The 14,944-nt window shown below is 46.2% G+C and overlaps 1 protein-coding gene across 7 annotated transcripts in view; it reads right to left on the minus strand.

Moving 5' to 3' along the window:
- Nucleotides 1-4,407: 4,407 nt before the first annotated feature.
- Nucleotides 4,408-14,944, minus strand: part of LOC308676210 (zinc finger MYND domain-containing protein 11-like) — a gene marked incomplete at its 5' end in the record, with an annotated part of 221,583 nt that continues 211,046 nt past the window's right edge. For all 7 annotated transcript variants that reach the window (XM_081341992.1, XM_081341993.1, XM_081341991.1 and 4 more), the window contains 3 exons: nucleotides 4,408-4,819; nucleotides 6,823-7,008; nucleotides 14,426-14,698. In XM_081341992.1, the coding sequence (XP_081198118.1) occupies nucleotides 4,697-4,819; nucleotides 6,823-7,008; nucleotides 14,426-14,698 (582 nt within the window). In that variant the 3' untranslated portion in view covers nucleotides 4,408-4,696. The remainder of the gene's footprint in view (nucleotides 4,820-6,822; nucleotides 7,009-14,425; nucleotides 14,699-14,944) is intronic.

Below are 14,944 nucleotides of genomic sequence, written 5' to 3' on the forward strand. Positions count from 1 at the left end.
GTCATTTGCCCAGAATTGGAAAAGGAGTGAAATCCCAGTAGAAAATGAGGTAATAAGGAAAATTTGGGAATGCGCAGAAATGGATAAATTAACTTTGGAAATTAAAAATAAAGACCAATCAGGTTACTACAAAATTTGGAATAAATTTTATCTTTGGCGGGAACAAAAGGAAGGTCTCTATTAGAACTTATAGATTGGTTGATTGTTCTAAGTATTTATTATATTTAATTGATTTGTATCTTAAGTGTATTTTATGTGTGTGTGTATATATATATATATATATGAATATTGTAGACAAGAAGGTATGTCAGTCCGTTTGTACCGTGTCCAATGTTTTAAATAATAAATTTAATAAAGAAAATTAAAAAAAAAGAAATAAGTGCAATATGGAAAATGTGTCTTGCCAACACTTAAAGGTGAACAAGATTTTCTTTTGTACAGGTAGTCCTTGGTTAATGACAGTCATTGGGACTGGAATATCCATTGCTAAATGATGCAGTTGTAAAGCATGTCAACTTGATCACATTGCTTAGTGATGGCAATTTCTGCAGTCCCCATTGCTGTCATTGAGGATCAAGGGTCATTAAGCAAGGACCTCCTCATAACTACCTGCAGGCTTCTCACAACCAGTGAGTAGCCAACAGGAAATCGCAAGTCCTAGGTGGCTTGCAAGCAAGCCAGCAGACAGGTTAGTTGCTGCCAAGTGGGAGAGGGAGTGTGGGGTGTGCAGCTGGCCAGGAAGGCAGTGTGTGGTGGGGCTTCGGATGGCTGCTGCCTCATATGGGAAGGTGCATGGGTGTCTCTGGAGGTGCAGCAAGGCTTGGAAAAGGTATACAGGGGACACAGGTCCCTGGGGAGGCATGGCACAAGTGCAACGATGCTCAGAAAGGGTGCAGGGAGGATGTGGGGGGGGCAGGGAGGAGCAGTGCAAGTGGCTGCTGCTGGGTAGGGGAAGGTACACAAGGTGCGTGGATGGCCAGTGAGGTGCATTGCGAGGGGCTACAGGATGAGGTGGAAGAGACCCAAGCAACCTGCGACCTTCACTGCAGGCTTCCCCATTAACTTTGCTTGTGGGAAGCTGGCAGGGAAGTTTGCAAATAGTGATCATGTGATCATGGTACACTGCAACTGTTAAGTGCAAGCTAGTTGCCAAGCATCGAGATTGTGATAATGTGACCACGGGATGCTTTAACACAGGGGTTCCCAACCCCTGGTCCGTGGACCGGTACCGGGCCATGGCATGCCAGCAACCAGTCCACACAAACAAGCAAAGCCCCATCCATGGGATGCAGGCAGCACACAAAACCACGCACTCTCCAGTCCGCGGAAAAACCTTTCTCCACAGATCCGGTCCCTGGTGCCCAAAAGGTTGGGGACCTCTGCTTTAACAGCCTTATGGACACAATTGGACAGCAAAGGTGGGGTTGCATATATGAATTCCTCCAACGTAGACCAATTTAGAACCAGCTGTATATGTCATCTGTTTCATTGACTTACTGAAGGTATGTTGGAACAATACCATCTCCTACTTACCTGGAAAGAAGGAAAGCCCAAATTTTGAGATTCTGTACCAGTAAAGAAACCAGTAAAACCCCAAGTGCTACTAAAATGATGATCAACCCAGTTTATTCTGGACTCAGATTAGAAAGAACCAACTAGTAACCTGGACATGATGTTTCTGGTGTGATCTGGGGTTATTCTCTACCATTTGAACCAACCTATGCTTGTTATGAAAATGTAGGGTGCATATATAGTGCACTTCAATAAAGAACAAGGTGAAGTAATTTCCTTGGGTAGCGTGTATTAAGGAGACATTGATGAAATAAGAAATATGACTCTGCCTGTGATGACTTCTTCTTTGATGACAGAATGCATGAATATAGGAGAAGAAGCTAAAATGAAGGCCTTCTGTGTCTTAGTTTGTCACAGCCTGGTTAGCAGAAAACATTTTAAGTGGAACTTCTATCTCACCTCAGCATCTTTTTTAATGTGTTCTTCTTCTGCCATCCTTGTATTTATTATCTTAGATAGGATTCCAGGAGGTTTAGCAGCTGAGAATGATCAACTGACACCATATTATACCAGCCAAGCTAACCTGTGATAATTGCCATTGTCATATGATGGCACATTTGCTAGATGTCATCCTTTTCCAGAGTAAAGTAACCAACAAAAATATTAGAATTTTTTTTGATGACAATGTGTGTAATGTGTGTTAGCCTAGGAAAGATTATAAGGAACTTATACAAAAAACCTATAAGGTGCTGTTGCCTTTTCAAATACATTTATTAATCAATGTTAACACATTTAATGACTCGATATGTTGCTAGTCAGAGCAGCTTACAAAATGCCAGAAGGCATCATAGAACTGGACAGCCACAATGAGTAAATTACAATGTGCATAGTGGCTAAGCTCAACACTTTAATATAGATTTATGATTTGCCAGAAAAAATGTTTAAAATCAGGATTCCTAAACAATATTCCCCCCTAAAACCTATACAAAACCAGGCCACAATTTTTCTTGTTCTTTTGTTGATTAACCCCCCTACACACACACACACAGAGAGAGAGAGAGAGAGTTTACACACTGCAATAAGTTGAAAATGTGCAACCATGCCCCCCCCAAAAGCAACAAAAACCCACAAATTTTTACTTTCATGCACCTATTCAGTTAAATATTACATATCCTGGAATGATTTTACACCCCCAAAAATAGTTTGCTCTTATAGGGTTGGACTGAAGTTTTTTCTTAAGGTAGGGTGGTGAAGAGGGACAATAATAAAATAATCAAAGGGTGTTTGTTGCACTTGCTCTAGGGAGAAGGCCTCCTATATACAGTATGATCACAACATAATTAGTTGTTAAAAAGTTTAAGTCACCAGATAAAGTTAGTATTTGCACCGAGCTAACCTCCATTTAGGAGGTACAGAGGCTCCAATATTTGTAAGGAGTGATTCTCTGTCACAGCAGAATGGATCCAGGGCAATGGAATGGTGAAGGTCCTCTGTCCACCAGGATGAATGGAAAAACCTGGCATTCCAACAGTTTTGCCATGCACCTTGGCAAATACAAATATACCTGAGGGTACTGTCCTCATCTTACTACTGTATCTCATTTAAATTCAGGCTATGTTGCCTGGATTTTCAAAGTTCCTCATGGAAAATGGAACTCCATTCCAATTGCCATTATTTGTTGACCATCTGTATATCAATGTTTCTCAAGTTCAACATCATTAAGATGTGGACTTCAACTCCGACAATTGCCCAGCCAGTGGAAGTCCACCCATCTTAAAGTTGCTGAAGTTGAGAAACACTGATCTGAACTACAGCAACAGATCACAGAAAGCTTAATATGAGTTTAATCTTCTGAGTGACCCTAGCAAATTTCAGATAAATTTCTTTTTAAAATCCTTTTCTTCCAGTTCTCCCATTCTTATAATTTCATAGTATTATCACTTTCAATAAATATCCAAGGTCTACATAAATACTAAGAAATTACTTTGTTTGAACTTGGAAAAAGAATGTTCAAGGGGAAATGATTGAATCTTAAGACCATCTTTTTAAAAGTACCCTAAAATGGCAAAAATTATGAAAAGATACACTGGTTAAATAAAGTTTACTCCTTATATAAAAAAAGTCTCTGAACATGGGTGCTCTCTCTCTCTCTCTCTTTCTGGGGAGGATGCTGCAGCATCCCCATGGTCTGTTGTAAGAGCGAATGACCATGGGGCCTCTGCAGTTGTCATAACTTTGAAACAGAGTCATGTGTAGTTGTAACTTTGAACCATCATTAAGTGGCCTGTCGTTTCTTGAGGACTATTAAGCCTTTTCTTCTCAACTTTAGAGCTCCATATATGATGAAATGTAGAATTGAGCTGTTCTTTTTTCAGTTTTTGTTTTCTTTTTACAAGTATTCATGTTACAAGGATAAAATGTGGAAAAATTTAAAAATTAAATATTAACCCACACCCCCAAGATCTAGCTCAGCAAGTCCCTACCCTAGTCCTTGGTGATTTTTAAACAATAAGATCAAAGCTAATATTTTCATTATAAAAGCTAAATATTGAAGAAAAATAATAATGAAACAAACACAATTAGGAAAGGAACATTAGAAAGTGGCAGGACTACCACCTGTGGTGTAAACCCTGTTCCCAAAATTCAGTTGGATACCCACTGGTACAAGCCAACAGATAATGCCTTGAAGCAGTAAATTAAGCTGAAGAAAAACAGTTTGAATGATTAACATCTGTTATATCCAGGTAGTATGCTTTTTTTACATGTTTTTAAATTTCTTACATTCAGATCTCTTTAAAATGTTCCTGTCACCTTTGTCTCTTTGAATCCTAAAAAACTTTTTTTAATTTGCTGAAAATGCAATAAATTCCCTCAGTTAAAATTTATCAAAAAGTAATGTGCTTCAGTGGAGATCTGAATTGCCTTCCTGACAAAAAGAAGGGAAAAGAGGGCCACAAGGAGATGACAGTCCGAAGCAGAGTGTGAAAACACAGGACTGAAATTTAACTGTGCAAACATTTATTTACGAAAAGGCTGGTGCAATAATAATAATAAATGGGAATGAATTTACATTAATTCTGACCCTTTGGAAATCAAGATGAAAAACCAGAGAAGATCTCCAGCATCTGCTGAGTTAGAGGAGAGCACTGAATCAGGGCAATAACTTGGTGGGGTGAGGAAGCTTTCATCTTTTCCGACGACAGGTACGTTTGTGCTCGGCATGCCAGTGCTCCTGCTGACACTTGATAGAGCAATAGGAAGTGTTCCAACAGCAGTGATACATGGCCTCCTCTTCACAGTTGTAGCACTGAAGGGAGAGAGGGGAAAAATAATCATGAGGCAGAACCACTCCTTCATAACCTCCTCCTCCTCCTCCCCCCCCTTAAATTCTCCTTAATTCTTTGTGGGATGGTTTCCTACAAACTACCTCCAAAACCACCACATCCCATTTGGTGGCACAGGATTTACACAATACACTCATGCTTTAATCCCCATTGGCACCAACTTGGCAATGTCCAGATATGTGGATTTATTTTACTTCAACCCCATAATGCCCAGCCATGGCCATATAGCTGGTAGAAATTAACAGTGGGAAACTATTTATTAAATGTACAGGTGAAACTCGAAAAATTAGAATATTGTGCAAAAGTTCATTTATTTCAGTAATACAACTTAAAAGGGGAAACTAATACATGAGATAGACTCATTACATGCAAAGCAAGATAGTTCAAGCCGTGATTTGTCATAATTGCGATGATTATGGCATACAGCTCATGAAAACCCCAAATCCACAATCTCAGAAAATTAGAATATTACATGCAATCAATAAAACAAGGAGTGTACATAGAACAATATCGGACCTCTGAAAAGTATAAGCATGTATATGTACTCAGTACTTGGTTTGGGCCCCTTTTGCAGCAATTACTGCCTCAATGCGGCGTGGCATGGAAGCTATCAGCCTGTGGCACTGCTGAGGTGTTATGGAAGACCAGGATGCTTCAATAGCGGCTTTCAGCTCTTCTGCATTGTTCGGTTTCATGTCTCTCATCTTTCTCTTGGCAATGCCCCATAGATTCTCTATGGGGTTCAGGTCAGGCGAGTTTGCTGGCCAATCAAACACAGTAATCCCACGGTCATTGAACCAGGTTTTGGTGCTTTTGGCAGTGTGGGCAGGTGCCAAGTCCTGCTGGAAAATGAAGTCAGCATCCCCATAAAGCTCGTCTGCGGAAGGAAGCATGAAGTGCTCCAAAATCTCCTGGTAGACGGCTGCGTTGACCCTGGACTTAATGAAGCACAGTGGACCAACACCAGCAGATGACATGGCTCCCCAAATCAACACAGACTGTGGAAACTTCACACTGGACTTCAAGCATCTTGCAGTGTGTGCCTCTCCATTCTTCCTCCAGACTCTGGGTCCTTGGTTTCCAAATGAGATGCAAAACTTGCTCTCATCAGAAAAGAGGACTTTACCACTGAGCAACAGACCAGGTCTGTTTTTCTTTAGCCCAGGTAAGACGATTCTGATGTTGTTTGTTGTTCAGGAGCGGCTTGACAAGAGGAATACGACATTTGAAGCCCATGTCCAGGATCTGTCTCTGTGTGGTGGCTCTTGATGCACTGACTCCAGCCTCAGTCCACTCCTTGTGAAAGTCCCCAACACTTTTGAATGGCCTTTTCCTGACAATCCTCTCCAGGCTGCGGTCATCCCTGCAGTCTTCCCCGTAATTGTGATTCCTACTGAACCAGACTGAGAGACCATTTAAAGGCTCAGGAACCCTTTGCAGGTGTTATGGCTTAATTAGCTGATTAGAGTGGGACACTTTGAGCCTAGAATATTGCACCTTTTCACAATATTCTAATTTTCTGAGATTGTGGATTTGGGGTTTTCATGAGCTGTAAGCCATAATCATCACAATTATGACAAATCACAGCTTGAACTATCTTGCTTTGCATGTAATGAGTCTATCTCATATATTAGTTTCCCCTTTTAAGTTGCATTACTGAAATAAATGAACTTTTGCACGATATTCTAATTTTTCGAGTTTCACCTGTATGTGTGCCTCCTGGAGCTCATGGAAGAAAGGAAAGGTATACATGACATAAGTAAATTAATCAGAAAAATCAACAAATGGAAAGCTAAGAGCACAGAGACAGCAGAAGTATGGAAGGGAAGTAAACTCCTTTAATCTCTCCAAAGGATTGGTGGAAGTTGTCCCTTCATCCCCAAATTTTATTATGAAATACCCCCAGTACAGTTAGGAACACAGAAGACACGGCACAGGGAACCAATCCACCAGTAGTGCTGCTTACCCATTGTTTCTTCTTGGTTTGAGAGATCAGCTGCTTGTGCTGACTGGCTAGCTTCTTAACTTCTTCTAAATGTTCCTCCTTGCATTTCTCCTTCACCTGCTTTGTCTTTCGGTCACACTCAGTCTGCATATTTGCAACTGCTCTGTTTACAGCCTGCCTTTTTTCCTCCTCCATTTCCATACGCAGCTGGAATTTTAAAAAGCAGGTGAGTGGATGGCCAGTAATGGTGCTTCAAACTCTTTCTGTTATGTATCCAGGTACAGCCTCTGCATAGCAGCAGCCACCAGGGGGCATTGGTCTGGACGGTTCTGGCGGGAAACCCAGTTTCGGCGGGAAACCTAGGGCCAACCCCATTGGCTAGCCGCCTACCTGGCCAGGTATATAAGGAGGCCAGGTAGCCCTTGTTCTTCAGTACGAACCCCCCCACACACAATAAAGAGCTGAACTCGTACTCCGGCTGGCGTCTCTTCCTTGCGTCGGACCCACTACACAACAGTGGCGACGAAGGTGGGATACTGCCGACAGAAGAGCTGAAGTCACTAGGGGGAACGCACCGCGAGCTGACGGTAAAGGGGCATTTTCCCTTCCTCCTTCCTCCGACACGACCGCCAGCCACCCGGACCACTCCGGTTACCGCAACCGCGACTCAAGACCCACAACCAACCACGCGATTGCACGGGCCAGACAGCCCCGCGAGTTTGTCACCCGCCGCCCCGAGACATGGGCCCGGTACCTGGCACACACCGAGCTGTACATGCGGTTCAACCAGATCTCGGAGGACGGCGCGAAGGCGGCAGCCCTGCTCTGCCTCGGGGGACCTGCACTCCTTGAGATCGCCGCGAACCTGTTCGCCCCAGAAGCCATCAATACCATCTCTTACCGGGACCTCGTTGCCAAGCTCAACGCCAACTTCCAGCCCCGGCGGTCCAAATTGGCCACGAGGTCGCAGTTCGAAAAGAGGGACCAGCGTCCCGACGAGTCCGGAGCTGAATTCCTCGACGCTCTCCGAGAAGCTGCCGTCGCCTGCAAGTTTTCGAACTTGGAGGAGCGGCTACGGGACAGGCTGGTTTGCGCCCTACGAGACAGGCGGCTGCAAGAGTGCCTGTTCGAAAAAGAGGAGGTTTCACTCCAGGAAGCCGAAGACGCCATCCTGGCCCACGAAGCGGCCTGCGGGGCCTTCCAAGCAGTCCAGGAGACCAGAACCGGCAGCCAGGTGGTCAGCATCCACCGGCAGGTTGCCACGACCGAGGATGAGCAGAGCATCGACCTCCTCCAATGGAAGCCAACCCCTGACCACCGAGGCGGATGCCCAGACAAGCCCAAGCCGGCGAGCAACAACCCCAATTCACAGAAGTGGGCAGGCTGCGGCGGGAACCACGTGCACAGCCTCTGCAAGTTCCGGTCGGCCACGTGTCGGGCCTGCAAGAAAACTGGCCACATAGCCGCGGTCTGTTGTAGCCGCCGCCCCTGAGAAGAAATCCACGAGCTGAGCCCGGAGGAATCGCCGTTCGAAGGTACTGGGGCCCCAACCAAATCACGAATTGGCTGCGTTAAGAGCCGGCTGGCAATCCACCATACGGGTAGCCGCTGGCTGCTCAACCCCATAATTAGATTAACAATCCGCTTGCAGGGCATTCCCTGCAGCATGGAGCTTGACTCTGGATCAGCGGTCTCCGTCATTTCAGACGAGACCCTTAACCATATCAATAGCCGGAGCAAGCAGCGGATTAAATTACGGCCTACAAATTTAACCCTGACCGATTTCCAGAATTCGCCGGTCAAGGTAAGGGGGGAGGCTACCGTTTCGGTGGGGTTTAAGGGTCGTGAAGAGCACCTGGAGGATGTAGTGGTAGAGGGCCGGAGAGCCAGCCTAGTCGGCCTAGACTGGTTTGAGGCCCTGGGAATCACAGTCTCCGGGATCCACCGGATCCAGGGAGACTCCATCGAGGCCATCAGCAAAGAGTTCGCAGACGTCTTTGATGGGATGCTGGGCAGGTACACAGGGCCCCCCATCTCGTTCAAACTAAACCCGAACGTTTCCCCCGTTAGGGTACGGCCGCAGCAAGTCCCCTTCGCGCTCAAACACAAAATCGAGTGCGAACTGGATAAGCTGGTGGCCCAGGGAATCTTAGAGCCCGTAGATGGGGGGGAGTGGGAAACCCCAATCGTTACCCCGCTGAAGTCCAATGGGGAGAAAAGGATCTGCGCCGACTACAAGTGCTCGGTGAACCGCGCCCTAAACCCGCACACTTACCCGGTCCCCACGGTCAGCCACGTTCTCGCTTCCCTCCAAGGCGGCGCCATTTTTGAAAGGCTCGATCTTGCGCAGGTGTACCAGCAACTCATGGTTACTAGGGCAACAGCTGACACTCAGACAATAGTAACTCACAGGGGGGCGTTCCGGGTGAACAGGCTGCAGTTTGGGATCAGCGTAGCTCCTGGCATTTTCCAGGAAATTATGGAGAAAACACTCAGGGGCATCCCAGGGGTCTGCCCTTATTTCGATGACGTCCTGATTGCAGGAGCATCAGCAGAAGAGCTGGCAGGTAGGCTGAGGGAGGTACTATCCAGACTGCGCACAGCTGGCCTCAAACTAAAGAGGGAGAAGTGCAGCATAGGTCTTCCCTCCACAGAATTTTTGGGATTCAGGGTAGATGCCAAGGGAATCCACCCCACAGAGTCCAAGGTTAGGGCGATCAAACTGGCACCCACACCCAAGAACAAGGCAGAGCTACAGGCATTCCTGGGCCTGCTCAATTTCTATCATACATTTCTCCCACACAAGGCAGCCATGGCAGAGCCACTTCACAGGTTGCTGGACAAAAAGGCAGCATGGGCCTGGACTTCCATCCATGAGCAAAGCTTTAGAGCATTAAAGGCACTCCTGTCTGACAAGTCCAAAGTAACGCACTTCATAGAAACAAAGCCCATATGCATTGTGTGTGATGCATCCCCTTATGGCGTGGGTGCAGTTCTCAGTCACCTTGAGCCTAACGGGGCCCAAATTCCCATTGCCTACTATTCCAGGACGCTGTCTGGAGCAGAAAGGAACTACGCCCAAATTGATAGGGAAGCCCTGGCAATCGTGGCAGGAAATAAAAAGTTCCACGATTATCTCTATGGCAGGGAGTTCACTGTCTACACAGACCACAAACCACTCCTGGGCCTGTTCACAACGGACAAGCAGACACCCCAAATTCTGTCTCCCAGAATGCTCCGGTGGTCCATCTTCCTTGCACCTTACAATTGCAAGCTGGTGCACAAGCCAGGGAAGGAGATGGGCCGCGCAGACGGCTTAAGTAGGCTACCCCTTGACACCACTGAACCAGACCCGGCACCAGCAATGCAGATCCTAGCTCTGCAGGAATTACCAGAATGCCCAGTTCATGCCAAGGACATTGCCAGCAACACAGCCACTGACAACATCATGAGCAGGGTACACTCATGGGTTTGCACAGGGTGGCAGGACAAGTCCCCGGGGCCTGAGTTCCAGGCCTATTTCACCAGGCGTCACGAGCTCTCCACGCACAGGGGTTGCCTCCTCTGGGGAAGCAGGGTCATTATCCCCACCGCAGCCCGGGGCAGGGTATTGGAATCCTTACATGAGGGACACCCGGGGGTGGTTAGGATGAAGGCACTGGCCAGAAGCTACCTCTGGTGGCCAGGGCTGGACAAGGACATTGAGGAATGGGTCAAGGCCTGTTACACGTGCCAGAGATCCAGGCCAGAAATGCCCCACGCACTAGTACACAGGTGGGAGGCCACACACACACCCTCGTCCCACATCCACATTGACTATGCAGGGCCATTCCAGGGCCAACTGTTCTTAGTGGTAGTGGACAGCCACTCCAAGTGGTTGGAGGTAGTCCCTGTTCCCAACATGACCTTGGCTAGGACAATCCAGGTGCTCAGAACTCTCTTTGCCACACACGGCCTCCCCGACGTCATTGTATCAGATAACGGGCCTCAGTTTACCGCTAATGATTTCCAGGCGATCTTGAAGGCGAATTGGATTAAACACGCCACCTCCGCGCCCTTCCACCCATCGACTAACGGGCAAGCTGAACGGATGGTAAGGACGACCAAGGACGCACTCCAGCGCATCATCAGCGGGGACTGGCATCACAGACTGGCAAAATTTCTGCTCGCCCAACACACCACACCGTGCGTTGCCACCGGGAAGAGCCCAGCAGAAGTACAATGGGGACAGCGCCTCATCACCAAGCTTGACCGGTTGCACCCTGACCGTGCAGCAGCGGACACAGACAGGCCCACATCACATAGGGTACTGAACGTGGGGGACCTGGTTTGGGCAAGGAACTATGGGGCAGGACACACATGGATTCCAGGGACAGTGGTTGACAAAACGGGGCCCCTATCCTACATTGTAGGGGTGGAGGGGGATCGACACATCAGGCATCATATAGACCAGCTCAGAGGAAGGGTCCCTGAGTGCACCTCACACGCCCAATCTGACAATCACACCCCAGAAGAGGCCAGACCGACGGGAAACCACACAAACCCTGAACTGGAGGAAGATGGCCTCCTACAACCAGCCCGGCAGCAGCAGGGCATCATTGGCGGCAGGAACCGGGCAGCCGGACCTGACCCAGTGCAAGAACTTCGTGAGCCAGACAGGATGGACCAGGGAGTCGCCACACCCAGGCGGTCCACCAGGCCCCACAGGACACCTGCATACCTAGCAGACTATGTGTGCAAGTGACATCAACTCACTGTTATACATTATGTTGTTGTGTAAATAGTTATGTGTGTGCTATAGTTACTAGGTGGTTCTTCTCTAAGGGGGGAGGGGTATTATGTATCCAGGTACAGCCTCTGCATAGCAGCAGCCACCAGGGGGCGTTGGTCTGGACGGTTCTGGCGGGAAACCCAGTTTCGGCGGGAAACCTAGGGCCAACCCCATTGGCTAGCTGCCTACCTGGCCAGGTATATAAGGAGGCCAGGTAGCCCTTGTTCTTCAGTACGAACCCCCCCACAATAAAGAGCTGAACTCGTACTCCGGCTGGCGTCTCTTCCTTGCATCGGACCCACTACACAACACTTTCTTTCTCCAAAAACACCTTGTGCAGCATAACCCACGCCCAGTTGCTCTTAACACAAAGTCACTTGATTCCCAAGGAGCCAAAATCCATCCAATTGGAAAGAGATCCACTAGTACTCACCTTGAAATATTCCAGGGCTGCAATTTGAAAGAGAAGGAATCACTGGTGACACTGGGGTGAAGCCACCATGTGGCTTGGCTAAAGGTCAGATGTGTTCAGTCCTCCACAGCAAAAAATGCTGAACTTCCCCAGACTGTATTGCTGCACCAGTTTGGTCTAGTGGTTAAGGTACCAGGATAGAAACTGTGAGACTGTGAGTTCTAGTTCCACCTTAGGCATGAAAGCTGGCTGGGTGACTTTCAGTTACTCTCACCCCAATCTACCTCACAGTGTTGTTGTGGGAAAAATAGGAGGAGGAAGGAATATTGGGTATGTTCACCACCTTGAGTTATTTATAAAAACAATAAAGGTGGAATTGTCAGGCACAGGAAATCAGGAGCCTGGATAGAGTTCAAAAGCACTATGAGTTTATTCTATGCAACCTATACACAAGAATCTGATCTATTAATGGTCAAGACGAATTGTAAGAGCCATGGTGGTGCAGTGGTTAGAATCCAACACTGCAGGCTAACTCACTGCTCATTTCAGGAGTTCGATTCTGAACGGCTCAAGGTTGACTCAGCCTTCCATCCTTCCGAGGTCATTAAAATGAGGACCCAGATTGTTGGGGGCAATATACTGACTCTGTAAACTTAGACAGGGCTGTAAAGCACTGTGAAGCAGTATATAAGTCTAAGTGCTATTGCTATTGCTATTGGTGCCAGATAAGAGTCAACAGACTTCAAGGGGGACTGGACTTACTGTAGGTCCCATACGGGGGCATAGCGAGTCCAAACTGATGATATGTTTGACCCCGCCCTTGGGCTCTGCTTGGTCATCTCCTACAGGGATAAAAATAAATACTATCTGCACGTTAGAAATTCAAGTGATCTGCACAAATGCAGGGGGATATAAAATGTGGCTTCAGCATCTGTAATGCAGCAGGTGAGTGCTACCACTAGATGATTTGCTTCAGTTTAAAAAAGACCCTTTCTCTTGCAGGTGTCAGCAGATGTAACCTTAGAAAATCTTACAACCTGAACTCTTACCCTTCCTGGAAGAAGACAGTGTCAGTCTTGCATATCAACCAAGCAATTAGTCCTTGCTTAATCAACCTTTGGTTTGTTTTCTTGATTCCTGCTGCCAGAACCCAGAAGAAATGGACAAAATGCAGCGGCATGGGCAGTTATGGGCATTCTTTGATATGCCCACGTAACACCACTAGTGTGCAAGCTACACTAACTTCCTCTAGGCTTCTGGGCATAATTCAAGTTGTTGATAATCACCTATAAACCCTACATGGCACAGGGATGGCCTATTTAAAGTCCTGCTTTCTCCCAACAGCATCTGCTCCTTTCTACATGCTTTAAATAAGTGAGCACACTCTGGGTCCTCTCCTTGAAATAATATCGCCTTATGAGATTTAGGAGGTGTGTCTTTTCTGTGGCAGTTCCTTCCCTCTGCAACAATCCCTCCCACAACATACAGTGGGCTGTCCTGCAGGACTTTAGGAAGACAGTTAAAATATTGCTTTCTGCCTTGGCCATTTGGATCTGGATGATTAGATCAACTGTCTGAAAGTGCAATAAATTGAGTTTCTGGTTGTTGATTGTTTGCATCATTTTTAGTTGATACTGTTTTTTTGTTTTGTTTACTGGTCTTTTATAGCCTGCACAGAGTTGCACTGTTCAAGTTGGGCAGCTATATTAAGTACATACAAATTAAGCCACAGTTTTGGTTTGTTTGCTTTGCATTCAGTATGGTGTCTGAACATACCCAATACCTTCTTCCCCAATTACAAGTCATTGTTAGAATCAGCCAAGATGGATAAACTGATAAACTGTGGATATACATCATGCTTCATGGCAAAAGATAAATGATAGATTCCTTTCCAGGGCGGGTTCATAGGTCACATTAAACAGAACACAGACCACAGAGTGGCTTAGCGTTAAGCGCAAATTCGGCTCAGATTTTCAACATGGAATCCTGTACTGTGCCTTTATCAGAGATCACGCATGAGTCGTAGGCATCCAGTAGAATCCCCAGTGATAACAAAGTGATGGGTACATCAAGATGTCTTTGCACAAATCACATATAGTAAACACTTGTGTCATTTTGCATCACAACACAACATGCAGGAAGAATAAAATTTATGCCACTCTCCCAATGTTGTCATGAGCCTTTCTGCCCTCCCCTGTCCCTCCTCACACAACCACAAAACGCTTGCAGTGGGGCAATGGACTTCTTTTCTAATATGATCAATTGTAGAAGAATATAATTGCACTGTGATCAGCCAGGGGATTATCACCCTTCTACAGAAGAGTGGCTACCTTCCAGGACAGAATGAATGAAAAGACGTATGTATGGAAGCAAATTTTAGTAACTATGAATAATTAGGATTAATTAGAATATTCTCAACCTCCCATTAAACTCACAGTTACCTTCTCAATAGCTTCCCGCACAACCCTCTCTATTTCTCTCTTGTGATCAGCCTTGATTCTATCCTTGAAGTCGCTGAAGATTTTGGTGTATTTCTCGTGGCACATGTTTTGACACACGCCATCGTTATTCGTCTGGGTGCTCCGGTGCAGCATTTTAGGGGAAGAGGCACTTAGTTTCTTGGTCTGGGTTGAGACTGAAATTTTTTCAGTGGGTTGACACATTGTGGGGATTTCCTGACTTGAACTCACTGCTTCCGTTTCAGGCTCTGGCTCCTAACATAACAAAGAAGGTGTCACTACAATGGCCAATGAAAAGAACTACAACCATTTAGCTCAGAGAGACAAAGACTGAAATGTGTGTATTGAATCAATTATAAATATTAGTTAGGTAAAAGCTAACTGTGGTGTCCTTTAAAGACAAAAATGTAATGCTGTGTCATACAATTAAGTCATAATCATGCCAAGGACTCTACCATTTCACACAAAGGGAAAAATTATATGCATTATGGTACCAATAGA

This window comes from Vipera berus, assembly GCF_964194415.1.
Source record: "Vipera berus genome assembly, chromosome: W".
In the NCBI taxonomy this organism is placed as follows: domain Eukaryota; kingdom Metazoa; phylum Chordata; class Lepidosauria; order Squamata; family Viperidae; genus Vipera; species Vipera berus.